We start from the raw sequence: 26,492 nt of genomic DNA, 5'->3' as shown, positions 1-26,492 counted from the left end.
TATTTTATATTATTATACTATATAGATTCTAAGAGATTTGTTTTATGTAAAAAGAGAAATATGTTTATTTAGATGAATGATTTAAAATAGTGAAATAAACAAGATATAAGTTCTAAGGAAATTCATTCATAAAAAGAAATGGTTTTATATATAAAGGGTGTTAAAATTTTATTAATAGAATATATGGAGTTAGATTGAAATTTATTGATATTTGACGGTTTTGATTTTCAATTACACTTGTGAACTATTTTTTAAATTTGAACTGTTTTAATGTATTATTTTGTGTATATTATTTAACATTATATTATAAACTTTTAATAATTTTGTTGTTTGATGTTTATTTTTCATTTAAAAGTGATCTAAATTATAATTTAAAAATATATATAATAAATAAATAAATAAATATTTAAGATTAGATTATATTATAATTTAAAAATATATATATATATTAAATATTATGATAAAACATTAATTTTCAAATATTTTTTTATTGAATTAAGTTGTTTTTTAGATATATAATAATATTTTGTTTGATGTAATTTTTTAAAACATAATTTATTTATTTTTTAACCTTGATAGATGAAAAAAAAATTATTTAAATTAAATGATTAAATTGTTTTGGGTATAAATAAAAAAATGTAATTGAAGACTTTTTTTTTATTCTTATGTTTTATTTTTTGTTTTTCTTTTAATTTTAAAAAAAATTACATTATCTTTTAATCACGATTTTCATTTCATTAGAGTATTTTTTTAATTGTTATGCAACTGGTTTAAACTTATATAATTGATTAAAAAAATAATATTATAATTATTAAAATGATGGAGGAGTTAAAATGTAATTTCTTACCAAAATAAATTTTAAAATGTAAGATTAATCTCTCCCTTTTCAGATTAATGGTTAAATTTTATGAGTTGATAACTTTAGTTCGTCTTGATTAAATTAATTGAGTGTGTTTACGGAATATATGTATTTAACACTAATTTTACGGTATTGCGAAGAGAAGCGGAATCTGTGTTCTAAACAAATATTATAATAAAAAAATAGAATGTATTCTGTCTATTCAAAGACAAACAATCCTAAACCTTATCCTCTCTTTTGTACATTTCCCTCCACGCTCAAGGGTCTTATCTTTTGCCCCTACTCTTCATACTATTTACACTTCTCTCCCAAAGAAAATAGTAAGAGTTTTAAATAATTAATTTCTCTTTAACAAAACAAGTTTATTAATAAATAACTAGTTAATTGGATATAATTTAATCATTAATTATTTCATAAAAAACTTGTGTTTTAAGTAATATTTCCTACATTATCATCACATTAATAATTTTCATTTTTAAATATTTTAAAATAAAAGTAATTTTTTTCTTTGAATCGATATACACAATTTAAATAAGATAAAAAAAAATCATTTAAAATATATATTTGCTATAGTTTTTCCTTGTAATAAACTCATTTTTTCAAAAACATAATTGTGTGATTTTCTACTAGTTTAATTTTTTAATTGATACTCTTTTTTTAACTTTTTTGTTTGAAGCTAATTAGAAGACTGAAAATTCACCAAATGAATTCTTAAAACATGACTATTTTTTCTTTGTTTGTTATAAAATGTTAGATTTTATAGTGTGTTTTATGTAAGTTAATCATAATTTTAATTTATAACTAATTTGGTCAGAACTTAAACTTATTTAATTTGTTTTCTTCAACAAGTGCTTTATATGACATGGAGAAGAATAAAAAATATTTCACTTTTCTAAATGAAAATATGTTTTTGTTTATTTTTAGTTATTTTGCCATATTTTATCCACATGACATCAAATGAACTTATCTTTTTATATTTTTTTACTTAAATTATACTACTAATAAATAATATAAAAATATTTTTTTTTTTAAAAAATAACAAATATTGGGTAGATTAAATAGTCATATGCAATTATGACTAATCAAATCTCTCTATTTTTTAAATAATATTTAAACTTTCAAATTATATCTAGGAAAAATAATTATTTAATCATGTAATCCATTATATTGTTTATGTATCACTTTCATGGTCATGTATCATAATTTTTTTAACAATATATATAATATTACTCCAATCATGAAAATTAGTCACCCTCTAATTGTAAAACCAACTATCTAAAATAAAATAAAAATAAACATTTTCAAGGGTTTACTTATATTCACATGAGCAATCAACAACGAATATGTCAAATAAAAGTAACACCGACCCTACCAAAGTATCTCAGTAATAAGAGTCGGCTTAAGATATCAAAATGTCATAAGAGTTCGATTTCATTTGAATTTTTTTTGAGTTTAAGCATAAATCATGACTGTGAGTGTCATATTTGTTCTCCTTTAATTCTAAAAAAATAAAAAGCAACACCGTCATTATTGAATATGTTATGTAGAAGGATATTAAATAATGTTGGTATTTGTTTGAGTACTTTATGACGCCGGCCATTATGGAACTTTATGTAACATTGGGATAACCTTTATTTTGGTAATGTATAAGATTTCAAGGAATATTCAATTTCAAATATCTTTCTTTTTATTTTGGTAATGCAGTATAAGATTTCATGGATATTCATATTTCAAACAAAAATTTTATTACATGTAATGCACGACTCTATCCAATAGAATCTCGGTTGAACATTGTTCTTAGATGAGTAAAATTACTTTATCTAAATTATTTTATATGAAATAAAATCAATTAAATTTAGATTATATAAGTTAATTTAACAAAAAATAATAAATTAAAAAAACAATAAAAATTATAAACTTGTGTTGTGTGTTTAAGTGAAGATGCAAATAGTGACCCCAAGTTTTGAGTTGCCTCAGCGGTTGAAAAAATGTGAAATTACTTGCTATAACCTCTTTTGTTTAAATATATAATAATTTTAACTAACTATTAAAGATTTTATTAAATGGGTTACCCTAGGGAGTGGACTGCCCTAGCCCGAGAATCCTAGCCCGAAAATTTGTTGGGCTTACCAGGGCCGACCAAGAAGATATATTTCACCATTGTAACTTTGAAATAGTGAATAATTTTAAAAATAATATTTGGTTTTAATATATATATATATATATATATTAAATGTATCACTATGCCGTGATTTCGAGGCAGATTGTTTTATATAAAAAAAAATAACATGTATGACAAACAAGTAGTGCTTTTTCTGCGACGATAAGATCAGTCGACATTGTGTTATATATGGCGACGGTTCGAATCTTCAACACATAATTTCTCAATGGCGATGTTTTTTTAGTGGTTTACAAATAGTACTTTATGCAAACGGCACTAAAGCAGTTGGTGTCTATATTTTCAATACCGACAATGACAATACAACGACCGATTATCGATCTATCAATAGTTCGTATTGGCTTATACCTATAGATTGGGCGACAATGTCCCTTTTATTTATTTATTATTATTGAATCTTAAGAAAAAAAATTAGTTATTTGATGGTTTAGGAGGCATTTGATAATCTCTCCTTAAACTCTGAAATGTTCTAATAAAAGAACTTAACACTGTTCGGTTGGTATACAGCACCATCATATATTATCTTATCCAAGATTCTAATTATTTAATTATGAATTATTTAAAAGGGATAACATACATAGTACATACATTTATTTTATTTTATTTAAAACGGAATAACTCTATAGAAGTTAGTAATGATAAATAATGTTCTTGTTGTCACATCACAACAACTAGCTAGTACAACTGTTTGTTTGTTTATTTCATATTAATGGTTAAATCATCATAGTATGATGATCTTTCTTCATACTTATTAAAGTTAATAAATTCAAATAATTACATAAAAGGTTTTATTACTAACATGTCCATAACTTTCAATTTAAAGTAAGTTAAACATAGAATTATAACCATTTTTTTATAGCAAAAGTTGATACTCAAATATTGTTTGCAATCACACTTTGTATGATGTTGGATTATTTAGAATTTTTATTGGGGATTTTTTTCTAAAAATTTGTTTATGAATAAATTATTTGTTGAATTATTATTATATTTTTTATTTAAATTTTTATAAATAAATAAATAAAAATATTGTAATTAATAAAAAAAATTAATAACATAAACCAACCTTACACGAGCTCTTTTAATTGGGTTGTTCAAATATCATGTCAAGGAAGAGAAATATTAAAGATGTCGATGAGATAAATTAGGTTGTAATATAAATATATGTTTTCAAATATTATTTTATTCAATTTTTAATAATTATATCACTAATCCATTCATTAAATATTAAAATACTGTCATTTTATTTAAACAAATATATTTTTATCAATATATAATAATACATTTAAAAACTCGTTTAATATAAGTTTTTTTTTTTAATTTTCAATATTATATTGTTATATTTTAACCATAAAATTACTAATTTTATCAATTAAAATATTTTAATTTTAAATAAAAAATAATTATTAAACCAATAAAAAAAATCAAACAACAAATTTTTTTTATCGAATAATTTTTTTAAAAAAAAAACTCAAACAAAATCTTAAAAAAGACGAAAGATTAACGTGCTTTAAATTTTTTTTATCAAAAAAAAAATCTAAACATTACCATTAATCAAGATTATTTAATAAATTATTCTTTCATGATTCAAATCGATCAATTTATAAATCAAACATTTTTTTTTATCTTTTCTAAAAAAATTATTTTTCATTAATATTAATACTTTCTAAATATATTAATCAAATAAATAACTTTCATAATTCATTTCGAATATAATTTAATAACTAAAATCACTACAAGCCCTAAAATCTAAAGCCCAACATATTTTTGCAGCCCCAATAAGATTTAATTAGCATACTAACTAAAACACTAATACCCAGTTAAGACTTAAATACTAATTCCTCCAATTGACATTTATGAGACCCAAATTTGTTCTCTAACATTAAAAAATTATTACTTTATAAGACATGTCAAGAGTTTATTTTAAAAGGTTTACAAACTCTTGATTAATCTACTGCCTTGTTTTGCAAAGGTTTTGTCATTTTTATTTAAAAATCTACCCTACCATAGTTTGTACATCAATAATAAAGTACAAATTTTAGGCACGATTATTTAGATTCGAAAAATTAAGTTTAAAAAAATATAAATTTCCTATTGAAATGAGATAATGATGTCGAATGAAATTGAATACTTAATAATTAATTCACTTAATTGATTATCATTACATATTAATTATATTGTCTGTTAATCTCTTTTTATAGCATAACGGTAACAAGTGATGATATTCTCAAAATCTCAGGGGTTCGAACCCGTCATGCAGCAAAGTCTATTATTATCATTGAATAGACTTAGAAATGAAAACAAATTATGAGTGCATTTCAGATTTCTTGCATCGACAATTTGAGAAAATAAAAGTCCTAACCTTCTTACTCAAATCATCGAGTGAGAAACTTGCAAATTCAAAGGATCGTTGATAAAAAAAAACGTAAAGAAGATCATCCTTTGGATTCTGAATCATTTGATAACATCCATCAAAACATTAATCACTCATTCTTGTTGAACCCAGAATGTCTAGGTTGCACAACTCATACCTTCACTTTTTATTCTTTCTTTAAGTTTTCAAGGAAAAGATTATGGCAACTACTCTTCAAATTGAACGGTCATTTTCGACACATTTTCAATCCATGAAATATTCTATAATTTTCGAGATATCAAAGTCAATTCAGAGCTTTATTTAGTCGATTGAAAATCAGGTCTTTTCATCCGTTCTATTTTTCAAGTCCACCTCTATTGTGTTTCTTCTCAATGTTTTGACATCCTAACTATTTTGGATTTCCCTTGCTCTAAAGAACTTAGTAAAGTTCAATTCAAAAAGTAACCTATGTAAGAGTAAAAAATCGTAAGAATTACGAGTTCAAGTGCGACAATGAACATTTTTTTATCACCATTTATTTATTTTGAAGAATATATGCACAAAATTCCTTTCAAGTTTGTAGAGTTTAACCACAAAGTTCGGATGGATGGGTGTGGTTGCTCTACGCCTAGGACACTAGAATATCGAGCTTCAATTTTTCTTTACTTTTAATAATATTAATATACTTTTTTCTTCTTTTAAAAAAAGATTAACAAGAATATAAGAGTTTGCCCAACCATGAGTAAATATTTCATAGTGGCCTCATTAGACCGTAAAAACTTCCATATTAAAAAGAAGGAAACTTAATCGGAATGAATATCAAAACTTTTTTATTATGATCTACACTTTTTTCAAATTAGTTCGATAGGTAACGTACTCTAACCAATTGAAATGATCTTTTGATCAATCCAGAGATCATTTGAATTCCATTAGTAATGAGAATTTTGAGATTCATAGTTGCATTACTTATAGCTTCCTTGTTTATAGACACTAAGTTGAATTCAATAGATTTCCCTACACCTAAAAAAAATACCAGAAAAATTATTTTCTTTTATGACTAAGTTTCTATTTTGCCTACCTCTATTCCGATGAGCCGAAATCAAAGCTCTTATTTTCTGTTGAATAATAGTTCGAGTAAGTCTTGAATGAGAAATATATTCTTTAACTAGAAAGAATTCGGTTCGAATGTAGGATACCTATCCCAATTGATAGAAAAAACTTACAATCCTTTGGGGTTATCCAGTACTTAGATAAATTCCAGTAGAAAAGAACAAATTTTCTATTAATTTACCATTCGTAAGTATATTTTTATATAGAAACGAAAGGTTTCAAAGTTTCCAATATAAAAGAAGAAATTCTTGAAACTAAGAAAACGAGGTTGAATTGCTTATTAGAATGAAGTTTGTTATATTGTCTTAAAAATTATTTTTTTTAGAAGGCTAACAATACATTTTTTGAGTCAAATTTTAGTAAATATTTAATCTTGGGGTTGTTAGCTTGATTGACCAATTCTTATTATGCACAAATAATTTCTTAAGGTGACACTTATAATTGAAAAATATTTGTCAACAAGTCAAACTTAAATATCTTATCACCATGATTAAAAAATATATCTTTTTAAAAAGAATATTATTATTGTACATTTTCATAATTTATATGTTCACACTATACTATAAAATATAAATGATTAGTTTTTGACACGAATTTTCCTACTTCAATCTAATTATTTACTAAAATTTTAATTACTTTTTTTAATTATATAAAATATTTAATAAAAAATATTCTCGTTACATCTTTCTCTATTTAATATTTCATTGTTACAAATTTATAAAAAAAAATAGTAATTTAGTTGGGTCTCAAAACAAATCAATCTTAGTTTTTATGTTTTTATTTTATTTTATTTTAATATATTGTCCTTATCATTCACATTTGGAATATTATTAAGTTATTTATATTTTCCATTTTTTCTTATCATAATTTGACTGAGTCAGATATTTATGTTTTATTTCAAACAAACGGAAAATTCATCTTTATTTTGACTTGACTTTTTTTATAATTAATTTATTAAGTACTTAAAGTTAAAAGAATATTTAAATTAGAAAAATGAAATTATTTAAGTTTTTCTATCTCCCATATATATTCACGATTTCGACCTACTATAAGTTGTCGTAACAGAAAATTTAATCTTTAATTCTAACGGCGTACCTCTTATTTTGTTCTATCTCTCACAATTACAAGCATACCCAATTCATTAGATTCAGCCATTTAAATTTAAAGATAAATGGTTAGGTACATCATCTTGTGTAAGTGACTAAAATCGCGAATGTATATGTTGAGAATGAAGAAGAAACCTAAAATAAACTAAAATGTAACTGTGCACGAGTAAAGATATAAAATTCGTGGAAAAAAATTAAAGTAAAAATGTAATACCATTTTTAATAGCTTTAAATTTATGGACTAGTCAACCCACGTTCCAACATACGTAAATTTTATTTTATTTTATATATAACGTTTATAACGTTCTTAAAGTGTTGTACTAGGTAGGGCCGGCCCTAGGGTAAGCTCGGCAAGCCCTCGGGCTAGGGCAGCTACTACGCAGGGAAGCCCATTTATTAGAGATAGTAAGGTTTTAATAAAATATATAAAGTTTCAACATAAGATATTGTAGTTTAGTGGTTCTAGATAAAATCTTAGAATTTTATTTAATTATGGGTTCAAACCTCACCAAAAACTATTTTTTATTAAATTTTGTAACTTGACCTAAGGCAACAAAAAATATCGAGTTTTTTTTCTAACGGGGTTGGGGTATCCCAAAACTCGGGGCCGACTCTGGTACTAGGTTGCAAATTTGAAACATACATAAACTCACAATCCGACTTAAATATCTATTTAATCTCACGTATATATCCAAATTAACCACAATTGTATTCCGAACACTTTAAAAATCGAGCAGCAATTGTATAGATTTTTTTATAATTCAAACCTAATACAAGTGACAATTACAAATTCAAACTCTATTTTGTGAAAAAGAAACTAAATTCGAACTAAACTATATATTGAACTAACTTTAATTTAATTTAATTTTTGTGAATATTAAGAAGAAAAAGAAAAGTAAAACTAGTTATTTAGATATTTAGAACTGAAAATGGGTGGTTAAGAGGAGAGAGAGAGAGAAAGAGAGGAGACTGAAGCAAAAGTCAGTAGACCGAAATATGCATACGCGTCTCGGCAGCGACTTCGGAGAGAAGACAAAAAGGGAGAAGAACTACAAACAAGGAAGGATAAATAATACGAAGAATCATCCACGGATTCCACGCCAATTCGCTAGACAATTTAATGAGGTGAATCTTCTCTCATTTTATGATTCTCTCATTACTTTCCATGTATCGCTGGTAGTAATATCAAATATGTCTCTGCTAATCGATCTGATTGATGTACTACATGATATGAGGTTCAATTTTGTGTGATCTAAGAGGTAACTTCTTATTTTTCTGTTTGGATGTTATTTTTACAACTAGCGGTATAATTTCTCTGTTGATAGTTCGATTAGGAATATTGTTTTTCAACTATGATCAGCTAATGTTTGAAATGCATGCGGAAGTTAACTAATTAGGTTTTCCATGATTCGCTTAATTTTGTGGCTTAGGGAGCAATTATAGTGAATTTTGGCCACATTTGCTTCATAAACGTATGATTATTATCATATAAGCAAGTGGAAACTTACATTCTTCATTCATTAAGCTTGATTGATGTCTTTGATGAATTTCGATTACTAGGTACTCAAGTGAAAATTGTGTAGATTGACCATCTCTGTCTGCCGTTGCTTCATATTTTCATCATTTTTATAATTTCTCTGTTGATAGTTCGATTAGGAATATTGTTTTTCAAGTATGATCAGCTAATGTTTGAAATGCATGCGGAAGTTAACTAATTAGGTTTTCCATGATTGGATTAATTTTGTGGTTTAAGGAGCAATTATAGTGAATTTTAGCCATATTTGCTTAAAAAACGTATGATTATTATATAAGCAAGTGAAACTTACATTCTTCATTCATGAAGCTTGATAGATGTCTTTGATGAATTTCGATTACTAGGTACTCAAATGAAAATTGTGTAGATTGACCATCTCTGTCTGCCGTTGCTTCATATTTTCATCATTTTGATTTTTTTCGCTTTTGGATACTTTGTGATGATTCATGAATCATATGACATATCATTGGCATATTTTTTTTTTAGGTAAGTAGTGGAAATTCTTGAGGAAAGAACCATGGTGTTCCGCTGCTTTGGTTCATCAAGTGTAGATCGTCGAAGAAATACAGTTCAAGCTCAGCAAGAAGTATCAGGTATGCACTTGGATATAAACAATTCCATATTAATATATGCTGAAGAATTATCTCTTGTCTTGATATGCTTCATTGCATAATCTGAAAAATGTGTACATTGCTTATTTTTTGTGGGATATTGGTAATCTGTGAGATTTTTAAACAAGGTGAATTTGTTACTTGTTATCATTATTAATATGAGCCTATGGAAACTGGTATATTTTCACAATCTTTCGCACAATCATGATCTATATCGTATTATTTTTCTGCATCATGATCTTGATTATTGTTTTGGATTTGTGGGATTTGTATACGATTCACTAATTGTATGATCATCCTTCACTGTTTAAATCTTATATTGAAATAGAAAATCTACTTGGAAGTGTTAAGAATTTCTCCTACGATGAGTTGAGAAAAGCAACAAACGACTTTAATTTTAGCAACAAGATTGGAAGAGGAGGTTTTGGGATTGTTTACAAGGTACTTTGATGTTCAAATATTTGTTTAGCATTCTAAATTCCTTCTTTCAATATATTGTAAATTTTTATTTCATAGGGAATCCTTAAAAACGGGATGCCAGTTGCTGTAAAAGTGCTCTCTTCTGAATCAAAGCAAGGATCAAAAGAATTCCTGACGGAGATTAATACCATAGCAAATGTCAAACATCCGAACCTTGTCGAGTTGATTGGGTGCTACAACCAAGGAATGAGGAGGATGTTGGTGTATGAATATCTCGAAAACAACAGTCTTGACCATGCATTATTAGGTGATGCAACTATTTCGATTACTTAGCAGTTTTATTAGAACATTGCGCACCAGATTAAAGCTTGAATTTAGGGTGTAAGTTTGCTTGTAGGTTCAAAGAGAACCACAAACTTGGAATGGGGAAAGAGATCTGCAATTTGCATTGGCACGGCTAAGGGACTAGCTTATCTCCACGAAGAACTTGATCCGTCTATAGTGCATAGAGACATTAAAGCAAGTAACATTCTTCTTGACAAGGATTTCATTCCGAAAATTGGAGACTTCGGATTGGCTAAGCTCTTTCCTGATACAATCACGCATATCAGCACAAAAGTGGCTGGCACAACGTATGCAAGCTTTCATTCCTTTTTGTGTTTGGAATCCAAATTCATATTAGATATAGTCTTGCTCGTCTTAGCAGAATTTCTAACTCACATCTATTTGTTTTTCTTTCCAATGATAAATACTTCTTTTAGACACTTTAGAGATGGGATCTGTATGGAAAACCATCCTTGGCTTATTTTGATTTATTTTTTCTCTATTGCAGCGGTTACCTAGCACCTGAATACATGTTTGGTGGTCAACTTACGAGGAAAGCTGATGTATACAGCTTCGGCATTCTCATACTTGAAGTAGTAAGTGGGAGAAGCAACACAAGGTCAAATTGGGGAGGGTTGGAAAAACTTCTCCTTGAATGGGTACATTTCTTTTTTTTACTACTTCAATATCAGTCTTCACAAACACTCAAATACCCCTGCCCCCCAATCTACTAAAAATAAACTCTAATTGAATGTGTGTATGACGACTCATAATATCACGCCCCTTAGGCCACGGTTTGAATTTTGATTTTGAATAATATTGATCAAAATGGAATGAATTCAAATAAGGACCACTGCATATTTTTCTATCTGATGCTAATACTACAAACAGTCAACTAATAATCAAGTCTTGAACACTTATAATACTTTTTCCTGTTACAGGCATGGGAGTTGTATGAGGAAGAAAGACTAATAGAATTGGTGGACAATGAAATGGAAGATTTTCCGAAAAATGAAGTGATCAGGTACATGAAGGTAGCCCTGTTTTGCACACAAGCAGCAGCCAACCGGAGACCGTTAATGAGCCAGGTTGTTGAGATGCTATCAAGGAAAATCAGGTTAAACGAAAAGGAACTCACAGCACCCGGATACTTCCAATACGCGGGAGAGTCTTCACAATCCCATAAAAATGGAAAATTATCGGATGAGACCTCCACTAGCTACCAGATGAGCTCTGCTCCATTCAGCATCACTCAGGTTAGCCCAAGATGATGAATTAAGACTCATCATTATAATTTTTAGTTATATTACTTTATTTATACATAGAAAGGTGAGAAAAATAGAATGGCTAAAAGCCCTTTAGATGAGAGAAGACTTTTACCATTGTAAACTTCCATTTCATTCAATATTCTCTTATAAAAGAATGGTTCTATCTAATCTCTACTACCCTTATTTACAATTATTCCATTAAGCATATTTACATGAAGAATATTAGAAAGAACGGTTACAAGCATTTTCGATCTTGCGAATAAGGTAAAAGAGATAACTTAAATGATAGAGAGGTAACCTTACCGGAAATGAGGTTCCTCTTAGTGGGGCGCAAGACAGTGATTTCTTCTTCGCGGGATATTTTACGTTGACGAAATATGAATTTATTTAAGGTTGATCATTTTACACACTATTTGCTGATATTTTTTCTGTAAATTCGGTGGAGTGGAGAAGGTACGTGAACTTTTTAATCTTGTTGTGAATTCTTAGCATTTGTTAATCTTGTTGTGAATTTTTAGCACTTGTTAATCTTATTGTGAATTTTTAGCTATAATTGTTGATAAAATGAATATTCGTTTTTTTTATTTTATTTTATATTTTGTCGTTATGATTAAACAATTATCATATATTATATTATATTGATTCAAATAAATAAAATATAAAGAATGATTACAAGTCGAAGCTATTGGAAAAGAGAGGAATTTGAGCATGTGACCCTAAAAATAGGCTGAATTGAGGGAAGTGAAGGTGAATAATTTAAATAGCGTGACCCTCTTTTTTTTAATGATAATTATACCCTTGCGTAACGCAACTCCAGTTGCGTGACGCAACCGAATTATTATTATTTTTTTTTAAAAAAAAAAAATTTCAATTTTTTTTTATCTCGCGGTTGCGTGACGCACCTGGAGTTGCGTGACGCAACTGGAGTTGCGTGACGCGATTGCGTAACGCAACGGGGGTTGCGTGACGTAACTGGGGTATTTTCGTCCAAAAAATTTCATAATTAAAATTTTTTGAAAAATAAAAAATTGCGTCACGCAACCTGAGGATTCGTGACGCAATAGGGGCATTTTCGTCAGAAAAAAAAGAGGGTCACCAGCGCTATTTAAATTAGTCACTCTCACAAAATGCATTTAGGCCTCTTCTTAGGGTCATTTACTCAAATTTCCCATTATTTAGTGGTTGAAAGTAATATTATTTATTTTTTTGTTGGGAATTATATTAATTTAGATATAATATTTTATTTTTAATAATATATAATTAACTTACTTAATATGAATATTTAATAAGATTATAATAAGAAAAATGTTAACAATATATTATTTAAATTATTTCAAAAATTATGTCAAACATGTTGATACAATATAAATTAATAATTTTTATTTATTATAATTTATAGTTAAATTCAAATCATAAAATAAATTAATAATATTTTTAAATAAGTTATAAAAAAATAACTAAACATAAAATATGTCTAACTTTCAACAAACATTGACCTATACTCTTTAAATAATATATACAATTTATCTATAATATAATATATAAAAAATTCAGTAAAATTACAATTTAAATATGTTCTTACACATTAATTGACTATTAATTTATAATAATTTTTAATTTCACCTCACAACGTATCAATCATAATTATGGTCGATCTTATACGGAATTTTTTTTTATGTTATATTGTAAAATTAATAATTTTGTATTATATTTAACATAAATAGTTTAGTTTAGTTGATTAAATGATATAATACTTTTTATTTTTTTTTAAGAAATCTTAAGTTTAAACTTTGTTAGGTTATAATTTTTTATAAATTCTTTGACACTATAAGATTGAGGATCCTAAACGACTGCATTAATTATCTTACCTAGACGATGAGCCCTTATTTCATATACAAAGTCTATAATTTTACCAGTTTATTTAAAATTGTTAATTTAAATTTCAATTTTCTATAAAGAATAGATTAATTAAATAATATAAGTCGTGTCACTTGTATATTGACTTACCATGTCCATTTACATAAGCAATGTCCACTTTAATATATAATATAATAGATATGAAGACACATTGTTAAATAATTTGATTTAATTTAGCAAAAATATTTTCTTTTTCTTACAAGTGGGTGTTGATTAATAATTGCTTGCACGTTTTCATGTACTCCACTCAGCAAATCTGGAAAGAAATATAATAATATAATATTAATTAATTAATTAGTCTTTTAATATATATATAGTGACTATATGCCTAATTCAACTTTCCTTCTTAAATTATGATTTTCAAACTTACCACAAAAAATTCAGTATTTCAACTTTTTCGTGTTCATTATTTTCTTAATTTTCATGTATTTTAATTTTTTCTAATTACTACTCTCAATTTTTATTATAATTAATGAATCATTTTGAAAAATAAAAAAAAATCATTTCTTATAAAACTCTCAGATCTACTCAATCTTTATGTATATGATTATAAAAATTAAATTTATCATATATAATGACATCTGGATTGAAATAAATTACATTTATATGTTTGTAGAAATGACGGTTTTATCATATTATATATATAAAAAAACAAATTCTTTTAAAAAAACCTCATTGACGATTTATTCAATCTTTATGTATATGATTATAAAAATTAAATTTATGAATTCATCTCAATTTTATGATTTTAATATATATATATATATATATATATATATATATATATATAAATAAAATGATACTTAATTTTAAAAGTGTTCGAATTGTCGGGTCGAGAGCTGTGGTTAATTTTGATATATATATGTGAGAGTAAAGGGATACTTGGGTCGGATTTTGAGTTGACCCGCCCATAAACTTAAAACGGTTAAAAATAAAATTTAATATGATATATGTATATTTCGAACTTACAACCTAACAAAAACAAGTACACCTTTAACCAACTAAACTAATAAGAATTTATATTTTAAATTCAACACCAAATTTAATGAACGCGAGACATTTTAACAATATAAGTTCAAATTTTTAACTAACTTTTATATATATATATATATATATATATATATATATATATATATATATATATATATATATATATATATATATATAATGATGCTTAATTTTAAAAATGTCTGGATTGTGGGGTCGAGAGTCGTGGTTAATTTGAATATATACGTGAGAATAAATAAATATTTGGGTCGATTTTTGGGTTGACCCGCCCATAAACTTAAAACGGTTAAAAATATTATTAAAAATTCTATACGTATGTTTCGAACTTGCAACCTAACAAACAAGTACAACTCTTTAACTAAGTGTGATTGAAATGTGGTTTGTCGAGAAATAATATGCCGGTATTAATTGAAAGTGGTTAAAAAATATGAATCAAATATTTGATTGATCAAAGTGTGAGATCATGATATTAAATGTTAAAAATATGAATAAAATATTTATTAACCAAAGTGAAAGTGTAAGGTTACGAGATAAGAGGTTTATTCAGAAGAAAAAAAAAATATGTGATGAGATATGTGATAAGATAAATTATTTTACCGAAATGAATAAAATGTGGAATGAGAGTGTTTTATTTTTTATTTTAATATATTATTCGTAATTTTTTAAGAATTTTAAAAATTGAATAAATATTATTATTATTATTTATTTAAATTTATATTTTTTTATATTTTTTTTATCCGTGTGCGATAAATCTTCTTAGTTAAATTAATGAGTTTATGGATAGTGATAAGTGAAGAAGACTTTTTTAGATTTAATTTGCTTGTTTATTATTAGGTCATTGAGACAATAATTAAACGAAAGAATACATCAAACATACCCAAAAATATAAAATATAAGGAAAAAATGTACTGAAGATAAACAAGAAAAAAAAAGATGACTAAAAATAAATACATTATCAAAAACAAAAATCAATATATACAATACGATTAATTTTATCTCAATTCTGGAGGTTACTCATGAGAGTGATTCAGCTATTTTCGCAAACATTATCCAGTTTTATAATAATTTATTATTTTCGTTTATCAATAGGCTAAAGTTATACAACATAAATTTTGTGGCTATTAGTTCTGAGCAGAAGGGTATTATTAAGAAACGTTTTACGGTGTAGGAGTTGGAAGATGCTATTAATGTGTGCGGTAATGACAAGGCTCTAGGTAGTGATGATTTCACTTTGGCTTTCTTAAAAAAGGTGTGGAACTCTATGGAATACTTTTAACGTTTTTCTTCTTTTGATAAAAGTTGGAATTCTACCTTCGTTGTTTTCATCCGCAAAATTTCAAAAACTATAGACCTAAAAAATTTTACACCTATAAGTTTAGTCACGTCTTTTTATAATTTTATTTCAAAATGTTTAGCAACATGTTGCATGAGGTGTTAGAATCAATTATATTTGATAACCAAATGTCGTTTATTAAAGGGCGTCAAATCTTTGTTGCGACGTTATGAGTGCATTGGTTCAACTAACTCTAATTATGCTCTATGTGCCTTCGTCAAACTTGATATTGAAAATTTTTATGATCATGTTAATTGGAAATTTTTCTTCAATGTCATGGCTAGAATGTGAAATGGCGAAAAGTGAATCCAATGGATAAAATTTTGTATTTCCATGACTAATACTTTTGTTATCGTGAATGGTATTAGGCAAAAGCTTTTTCAAGAGTTCGAGGTGGATTAGGCAAGGAGACCCATTATCTCCTTTTTGTTTGTTATTGTCATGAAAACTCTTTCTAGGATGATGATCTTCGCTAAAAATAATAGACTTATCTATTGTGTTGATTGCGGATCGAGGAGGGCTCTATTTTCCATTTCTCGCTTACTTTTTCTAATGATATGCTCAGTATGATTCAGGCTTCCCGTAAAAATTTTAAACATCTTCGTGATATTTTGTGGTTATTTAACGCTTGCTGGGGATTTCGTGTTAATCTTGGCAAATCTGAAATATTATTATATAATTTTGTGTCGGCTATGAGATGATCTTGTTTGGCGGGTATTATGGGATTTGGCATTGAATATTTTTCGACCACGTATCTTGGTCTTCCACTTAGAGCAAATGTTTGCTCTAAATACTCTTAGGATCCAATTATCTCTAAGATTGAAAAAATTTCTCTATCTGGAAAATCAATTTGATCTCTAAGGGAGGTCGTATGATTCTCATCAAAAGCGCATTGGAATCTATACATACTTAATGATGTCATTATTTGTTATTCCTACAAGTGTGGAGGTTAAAATGGAGAGATTGATGTGTAATTTTTTTATGGGAGTCTTTTGAGTCTTCGTTTTCACATCTTGTTAGTTGAACAAATAAAAATGTCTAAAGATGAAGGAGGTTTGGATTTTTGTGACCTATGTACTTTTAATAAGGCATTAATATCAAAGTGGTGTGCTCGTTTTGGTTCGGAATAAGGAAGTCTCTAAGTTAATATGATTATAAGAAAATATGAGTTGGATTGGTTTAGCTGGTTCACAATAGTATGCAATCACCCTGCGAGATGTAACATATGGAGTGACATATCAATAATGTGGAAAAATTATCGTGAACATTTTTTTTACCGTGGGCGATGGTTCATCAATCCATTTTTGAGAGGATGCATGGTGTGGGGTACGAGTTTGGATGTTCTCTTTCCCGTGTAGACCTCTATTTCTATTTGTATAGATCGCTCTCAAGATTTTGCGCAGTTGAACCAGGATGCGATGGAGAGGTTTGTATAAGTTGGATGTGTGACATTGTTATTAACTTATTATCACTTTGATGAAGTCGGTCCAGCTGAGTTGTGCTGAGAGAAATTACGGGAGTCTAGGATTCTCACTAAGATATATTTTTTCGGGTGGAGTGTGATCCACAATCGTATTCTAACAATGGTGAAGAACTCATTGCATTTTTAGAAGATCTTTGCACACATTAATTTTGTATTATTTGTGTAATTATTTCCACAAATATAATGTTTTTGTCGTTGTGTGCTTAAACGACTATCTATTACTAGGGGTGGATCGGTACAATATACTTTAATGTTTTATTCATACCTTATATCTTATCGAAAATTTCGGTATACTAAAAATTCATACCTTACCTTACCTTGATTTTGGTATACCTTAATTTTGGTATACAAAAAATTCATACTCTTACCTTGATTTCGGTATATACCTTAATTTCGGTACGATATCAGTATTATACCTTTGATACCTAAAAAAATATATTAACTTAAAAGAAATCAATTTAATATATTTACTATATAAACTTACACAAAACTAAAAGAAAGATATTTATCATAAATTAAAATATTCGTTTTAAAATTCAACATTTATAAAAATTAGCAAATGTTAAAAAAAATGGAGTTAACAAAAATAAATATAAATATAGTCTTCAAGTTAACTAAAGTGGATGCGAGAGTGAAATTCAGAACGGTCTTTAATCATATTTGTATCTACAAATTTATTATATAAATTGATAATACAATTCAGGTTAGATAATAATATTAATAATAAAATCTACTTTTTTATTTTTTTTAATTTTCTTAAATAATTCAAGTTCATATATGATATTTCCATAAGTTCAATTATTTTCTTTTTAGTCAATCATTTGTGCACAAATGTTTCTACCATTTTAGAACTTAAATTGCTCCTAAAATTATCCACTATCCTTTTACCCAAGTTGAAAGTAGACTCACTAACAACCGTTAATGATGAGATTACAAAAATATCATTGACAATAATTTAAAGGATTAGATACCAAATTTCACTTCCTTTCCACCACTCAAAGAGATTGAAAATTTGGTTGTATTTTTTTTCAATCTCATCTGGAAGGTAAAAATTTCATATATAAAATAATATTTCAGTATAATTATATTTTAATATTATTCAAAAATTATATATATTTTTATAATTAAATTAATATTAATTTTATTTAATTTATTTCCTTACAAGTATTATATATATATATATATATATATATATATATATATATATATATATATATATATATATATATATATATATAATATTTTAGTTTAAAAATAATCTTTCGATATTTCGGTATATCTCGATATCCCAAAATTTTAAAAATATCATATATTTACCGTAACAATAATTTTGGTATTAGTACCATACCTTACATTTTTTCGGTATACCTTAAAAATCAATATTTTTAATATATTACGGTACGGTATTTTTGATTTGCATATTATCATTCCATTCCATGGATCATTTAAAAAAAATAACAAAAACAAACTCTTCAATAATGCCATTAATTTTCCAAAGAACTTTCCACTACACGATATTAACTTAAAATGTGCTTAAACAATTCATATGAATGGGGTGAGATGTTTCATGCGTTTTTAATATTTAATATTTATCTTAAAATTAACTAAACTTGTGATGATAACTAAAAGATTGTCATGAACTTTCCCGTCAAATTATAAGATCTGTGATTATTATCCGATCGAATTGCTTTTGCGGTTGGGTTTAGTCAGGATTAAGGATTTTAATATTTTATTTTGAGGATTTTAACTTCATAAGGGTCTTTGTTGAATTTATACATTAGTAAATGTGAAAAATCTGTTAGAAAAAAATAATTAAATAAACAATTAGTTATATATAATAATATAAATGGATTTCGATCTTCTGATCTCAGATCGTATCCAGTGACGGAATTAATTGTTCTAAGGTTGAGAGGTATATTCATGGAGATATCTATTGATATCAAAAATAATTTATTAATTAGATATGGGCTTAATCAAATAAGTATTAATTGTTTGACTATATATAGATTCATAATTCAATTTAGTCTCATTCTTTTGAATTGATTAATAACAAATTCATATACAAGTAGTCATCATTTTAGATATGGGTTTGCACTAAGTCATGTTATTTTTTATATTTTTAAATTAATGACCATTTTAAATTCAAAAATAGGACCTAGAGAGCATACAAATAGCAATATATGGATTTTTTTTTTTTTTTTAACAAAATTATTTTTAAATTCGAGATGAGAACTATTGGCGTTGTTATTTAAGTATTAATTTATTTTCTTAAAAACGTGTGATTATTTTTTATTTATCTTCAATCACTTTGAAGTCATTAAAAAAAAGTATGCATAAGCCATAGGAACACGAAATAAAATGTATAAGAAGAAGGTGTTGCCAATAGATTCAAAAGGTTCGGACATTATATCAGAATCAATACAAAAATTTAAAATTAACGAGGATCAGGATAGTCTTTCATTTATTATGTTTCAATACCTTTTTTTATACCAATATCGAACAATTTATTTAGTATTTTAGATTTCCACACTTATCTATTCTTTTACGATTTAACATATATCGTCCTCAATCTTCCCAACCGTCTTGATAGTCTTACAACCATTAACACTATTGTCGTCCCTCCCAAATAATTCAATCTAAGTATTTGTTTTTCTATGTTACTCTTGTAATAATGTGTTTTACAAAGTTTGTACAATATTACAAAGTTTTTTTAACACTTAAAAACTAAGAAGATTAATTAAGTGATCAAATAAATTAACTGTTTTAGAAAATTAAACTAATTGAAATTGTATGTGGACTCAATTCAGTCAACCAACTAAATGCTTAATCTACTAAATTAGGTGTACATAAATATGCGCATTATGATATTTTATTGTATTTTGTTAGCAAAAAAAAAAGTTAGCTGGAGTTACGTGCAAGATAAGGTATATTAATTGATTGGCTTAATAAGTGACATTTTTTTTTATTGTTTGAGGAATTTATCAATAGAAAATCTTATTAGTTAAATAGATTGTTATCAACTTGGCCATGTGTTATAAATTAATAATATCGATCTTTGAGATTCTAGCTACTTACCCATATGGCTATGCATGGGCCAATATATAATATATAAAATTTTGATGTTAACATTTACCAAAATGAGGATGATATATACCAAAAAGTACAAAAACCTAACATTAGTTAATTTGATTGCGACAAATCTTAAGTTTTCTTCTCTAATATTGCATTGAGACTTGAGAAGCGTGTGATGGTGCTGAACTGTCTTTGAATCACCAAAATTGAAATGATTTCATTGTCGATTGCTAGCTCCATGATCACCTCTGGCTCACTGGCAAATATGCATGACCTAAAATTTTCACTCATATATCAATATCAACTCTTGATAAATAGTTTTTGTTTTTTTATTAAAAACACAGAGGCCTATTAGCTCAGTTGGTTAGAGCGTCGTGCTAATAACGCGAAGGTCGCAGGTTCGAGACCTGCATAGGCCATATTATTTTATTTTCTTTTGCGTCGGTCTTTCAAAGACAAAAATCGAGGAATGCTTGAAAAAGCTCTTTAGTATCTTTCTCGGCACCCCGACGAAATGAGACTAACATATAGAAGGGCTGGGGTAGACTTAGTTTATTCCGAATGTAACATATAAAAGTGTATCGATATCAAGAATTAAGGAATGCTTGAAAAAGCTCTTTAGTATCTTTCTCGGCACCCGACGAAATGAGACTAACATGTAGAAGGGCTGGGTAGACTTAGTTTATTCCGAATGTAACATATAAAATTGTATCGATATCAAGGATTATAAAAATAAAGGCCTATTAGCTCAGTTGGTTAGAGCGTCGTGCTAATAACGCGAAGGTCGCAGGTTCGAGACCTGCATAGGCCATAATATTTTTATCTTTCTCGGCACCGACGAAATAAGACTACCATATAGAAGGGCTGCGTGTAGAATGTAACATATAAAAGTGTATCGATATGAAATATTATAAATTTAATTTTTTTTTATTTCTAGAACATATATATCTATCTTGATCAACTAGATTATTATTAATACCAAACATAATTAGAAATACTCCAAATTTAGCCAGTCCATAACTTTAATTTAGTCTAGATAGAAAATCAAACTTTAAGACTTTAATATAGAAAGTCCAAACTATTTCACTTAATGTTTAATTTATTTAACAATAACATTTACTATTAGATATCCCAATATTGGATATAAATCATTAGTCAATAGTCTATCTTTATAAACAAGTTTATCACATAAATCAAGGAGATGTGCTTTCAATTCTATCTACCACACCAATAAATAAAATAATCTCAATTCTCAACTAACCATATGGTGCATGCATGTGATTTTTGAGCATCTAATTCTTGTTACAACTTAAGAACAAATAAGCAAATCTAAGTCACCCTCAATAGAATATTAACTATTATTGTCAAATCTACATCTCCTTACGTGGGATTTGTACTTTCTTTATGTCAACTTGTTTTAATCAACATTCATGACCCTTTTATATAAACTCTACATTCAAGATGCACTAAAACTCACTTTTAGCCTATCATGGCTTCTCTTCTCCTTTCAACTTCCCCTTGTACCATCTCCAACAAGAACTCTTCTAATAATTTATCTTCTTCATTCTTGAACAAGTTCAAAATCCCATCTCTTTTATCCACCAAGAAGCTTGCTCATGTCCCATGTAAAGTGGCATGCCAAGCAAAAAATAATGACCAAAATGATAAGTCGGATGGAAAATTCGATAGAAGAAACCTCCTCATCGGTCTAGGTGGCCTATATGGTACCGCCGCTAGCTTAGCTGGCGATCCCATGGCCACTCTAGCTGCTCCGATCTTGGCGCCTGATGTAAGCAAATGTGGCAATGCACAGTTGCCATCAGGCGTCAAGCCTACCAATTGTTGTCCTCCTTCGTCCACCAAGATTGTTGATTTCAAACTACCCGTGACGTCTAATGCATTGCGGGTAAGGCCTGCGGCTCATTTAGCCGATGCTGATTATATTGCCAAGTATACGAAAGCCCTAAACCTCATGAAGGCTCTCCCGGATAGTGATCCACGTAGCTTTAAGCAACAATCTAATGTTCATTGTGCTTATTGTGATGGGGCGTATCAACAAGTTGGATTTCCGAATCTTGAGCTCCAAGTTCATGATTCTTGGCTCTTCATGCCTTTCCATAGATGGTACTTATACTTCTTTGAGAAGATCTTGGGTAATTTGATTGGGGATCCAAATTTTGCAATGCCATATTGGAATTGGGACAATCCAAATGGTATGCAAATACCTTCCATGTACACCGATAAGAACTCGCCTCTTTACGATGCCCTTCGCGATGCCCGCCACCTTCCACCAACAATTGTGGACCTCGATTACAATGGATCTGATTCACCAACAGATGATCAAACTCAAATATCAAGCAATTTAACCGTCATGTATAGGCAAATGGTGTCTAATTCCCGAACTCCCCGCCTTTTCATGGGAAGTCCATACCGTGCCGGAGATGAGCCGGATCCAGGACCCGGGTCACTTGAGAACATGCCTCATGGCCCGGTTCACATATGGGTCGGGGATAGCACCCAACCAAATTTTGAGGACATGGGCAACTTTTATTCGGCCGGGCGCGATCCTATATTCTATGCTCATCACTCAAATATAGATCGCCTTTGGTCGATATGGAAAACCCTAGGAGGCCGTCGCCAAGACTTTACCGATCCAGATTGGCTCAACTCATCGTTTCTATTCTACGATGAGAATGCTCAAATGGTTAGGGTTAAGGTCAAGGATAGCTTGGACAGCACGAAACTCGGCTACAATTATCAAAACGTGGACACCCCATGGATGGATAGCAAACCAAAGCCTAGAAATTCCAAACTTTTTGGAAACCTAATTGGTAAACGTGGAAATGGCATAGCAATGGCAGCCAATGGTCCAAAACCTTCAACACCGGTGACGGTTCTACCAAAGGTTCTAGATGGACCTATCACGATTAAGGTGGCGAGGCCAAAGAAGAGTAGGAGCAAGAAGGAGAAAGATGATGAAGAAGAAATTTTGGTGATAGAGGGTATAGAAGTGGATAGAGATGCGTTTGTGAAGTTCGACATACTTATAAACGACGAACATGGATCGCATAGCGGACCAGAGAAGACGGAGTTTGCTGGAAGCTTCGTGAACGTGCCACATAAACACAAGCATAAACACGCTAAAAAGACTAAGACGGACTTGAGGCTAGGAATAACCGAGCTATTGGAAGACTTGGGTTGTGACGATGATGATAGTGTGTTGGTGAGTTTGGTTCCACGATATGGGTCCAAAGGTGCGGTCAGCGTGAGTGGGATCAAGATCGAGTTTGAATAATATTCATTGTTGAGGAATTCATAAGGAAATTAAGAGAGATTATTAATAATGTAAAATAAATTTGGATTTGTGTTTATTTCTTGTTTGTACTTCGGTTGAATTTCTTTGATCATTTCTAATGTTACTAGGCCTGGTTACATTTGGTTCCCACAAATGAAACTAGAAAAAGAGATACACAAATCTCTTAAAAGGATTTCTAATATTTTATTGTATTTAACATTGACTATGCGTCGGTAAAAGTTCTAGTTGCGCATAACTAGAGCCGGTAGAAAGATTATTGCGCCGGTAAAAGAGTTTTACTATATATGGTTATATCATATATGACCATGTCAGACCCCAAATTTTTATTTATTTTTAAATGATTAGGAACAAAATTAAGAAAAAAAATTTGATCGAAATGTCTGTTTGGGACGGATTTTTCCAATTTGATCAATAGTGATAGGGAATAGCAATATAGCATGTGCCAACAAATATTCAAAAGACTAATTTTTTAGTACAAAATGAAGAGGGATATTTGTCATTCAAGTGCGCCAATAATGTTAGTACACTATTTGAAAATATGAGGATTAATAATGTTTATAAGTTATTTAAGACGGAATAAAAATGTTTATAAATAATTTACGACGTAACGACGGAATTCTAACTCATAATAGGTATATATGATGATTATGAGTAGTATGTGTTAGAAGAAGGTGAGGACGATTTCTCATTTGTTTTTACATTATCACGTTTTGAATTTTTTTTAAGTCTTTGGTGGAATTTTATTGGAATCTTATGGGTTATGTTGGAGATCGCTGATGGCTATTAAGAGACATGGATTGAGGCGGCAAAACGAACAAGATTTACTAGATATATATTTGTCCATATAATTTTTAGTAGACTGTCTGGTTGAAAAAAATTGAAAAATATTTAATAAACAATGTAGTCTTGTAAAGATCATTCTCAATGTCATTATTATGAAAATGTTAGAGATTAGATTCGAAAAACTCGTTGATTCGTTTGAAAACCTCATTGTTTTTCTTGAGTACATTCGAGTCAATTAATTGTATTTTGTTGTTATAAGGTGCTCTTGAAGGCATGACGGGCTCCAAGCTACACCCTTCTCTGCTACCAAATCATAGATTTTTCAGAAAAGACCAAAGCGGATGAGCTCACTCGACTCAAATCAATCCCGATCTTCGAGGTCGTTCTCTGTGGGCAGGTGTTCAAAGATTTCATTGTCTTCCCCAAATGTCACGATAAAGAGGATCTGTGGGAAGACGTCGAAGCGGGTTTAAAACCAAGAAATCTCATCACATCAACTCGACAATAATAGGTCAATCAGGTTAATCCCTCCTACCAACACTAGCTAGTTGTTTTAGAAGGAGTTGCAATCGGCTATTCCTTATCTGGATTCACTCAATTCCCGTTCTTTCTAATCCGCACTTTATCCCGAAAACAGACATAATTCTAGGATTCGATTCCCCCAAAAGGTAAATATTTATTTGCATACTTATCCACACCCTACTATAGTCCCAAAGACAAGATCTTAGATTTCGAGTAAAACAAAGAATAACAGACATTCACTCCCAATTTCTTTGAATAAGTGAAACCCCATACAAATATTATATGATTGAAATGAATCTAGACCTTTTAAGAAAGAAATCATACCAAATCTCTTTTTGGATCCTGTATTTACTGTTTCAGGATATTCTACAAACTCGTTGATTTGTTTGGAAAAATTCATTATTTTTCTTGGTCACATGTGAGGCAATTAATTGTATTTGTTGTTTAATTTTCCTTTTTATTTTGAATTACTTTTTTCATATTATATTTTTGCAGTACAAATCGAACCACATACGCAGGGACGGACCCAGGATTCGATAGTGGGGTGGACTTAAAAAAATTTAGGGTGGGCTAAAGTAAAAAATGATTTTTTTTTTATAAAACGAGTAAATAAAGGTAAGTTTTATCATTTTTTTAATAATTAAATAAATAAAATAGTGAATTCTATTAAAAAAAATTTAATGATTAAGGGGTAATGTCACATTTTAACCGTAAAAAAAAAAATCGGGGTGAGCTTCAACCCACCCGAGCCCCTATATAAATTCGTCACATACGTACATTTAATATTCTATTTTCACTTCCATTTAAGATGTTTTAACTTAAGAAGCACTCTTAACCACTCTAGGTAGCCCAGCTAACTCTTTGGGCAAGACAGCCCATTAGGGGTATTAAAATTTTTAAAAAAAATATTTTCAAATAAGTTTAGTGTATTTTTATTTTATTTATAAATCATAAATAGAAGATTATTATTTATATATAATTAAGTTAGGATAAATTAGCCAGGTTTGAACCATATACAACTATATAAATCTTATAAATTAGGGATGGTCATAGTTGCTCTTAACATTTGAGTTATTTTAATAAAATTTTAATTATGAGCTATCATCTATCAAAAAAACTTGTTTTAACTTGTAACAAAGTGTTAATTACAATTTGTATTTACAAAATCTAGAAAGTAAGAATGTAAAAACTATAAGTGATTGAAAATTTATGGAAAGAAATTAAGAATATTCATTTATTATTCAAATTGGAATAGGAAGTAATTAAAGCAAACAAACACAAAACTCAAAATGTGATT

The 26,492-nt window shown here is 28.4% G+C and overlaps 2 protein-coding genes and 2 non-coding genes across 4 annotated transcripts; all 4 read left to right on the top strand.

Moving 5' to 3' along the window:
* The first annotated feature begins 8,547 nt into the window (after positions 1-8,547).
* On the top strand, positions 8,548-11,929 carry LOC124911474 (cold-responsive protein kinase 1-like). Its single transcript, XM_047451962.1, has 7 exons — positions 8,548-8,729; positions 9,625-9,731; positions 10,078-10,190; positions 10,266-10,476; positions 10,567-10,801; positions 11,002-11,152; positions 11,435-11,929. Exons 2-7 carry the CDS (start codon positions 9,656-9,658, stop codon positions 11,762-11,764), a joined length of 1,116 nt encoding a protein of 371 aa, XP_047307918.1. The 5' UTR covers positions 8,548-8,729; positions 9,625-9,655; the 3' UTR covers positions 11,765-11,929.
* An 8,990-nt stretch (positions 11,930-20,919) lies between these two features.
* TRNAI-AAU lies at positions 20,920-20,993 on the top strand. Its single transcript has one exon. It is a non-coding gene; the product is annotated as a tRNA-Ile (tRNA).
* Positions 20,994-21,311: 318 nt separating this feature from the next.
* Positions 21,312-21,385, top strand: TRNAI-AAU. Its single transcript has one exon. It is a non-coding gene; the product is annotated as a tRNA-Ile (tRNA).
* Positions 21,386-22,063: 678 nt separating this feature from the next.
* LOC124912901 (polyphenol oxidase, chloroplastic-like) lies at positions 22,064-23,869 on the top strand. Its single transcript, XM_047453538.1, has one exon. The coding sequence runs from the start codon at positions 22,064-22,066 to the stop codon at positions 23,867-23,869; it is 1,806 nt and encodes a 601-aa protein (XP_047309494.1).
* The last annotated feature ends 2,623 nt before the right edge of the window (positions 23,870-26,492 follow it).

Source organism: Impatiens glandulifera, chromosome 8, assembly GCF_907164915.1.
Source record: "Impatiens glandulifera chromosome 8, dImpGla2.1, whole genome shotgun sequence".
NCBI classification, from domain to species: Eukaryota; Viridiplantae; Streptophyta; class Magnoliopsida; order Ericales; family Balsaminaceae; genus Impatiens; species Impatiens glandulifera.
Note: the sequence above shows the minus strand (reverse complement) of the source record. Positions and strands in the feature narration are given on the sequence as shown.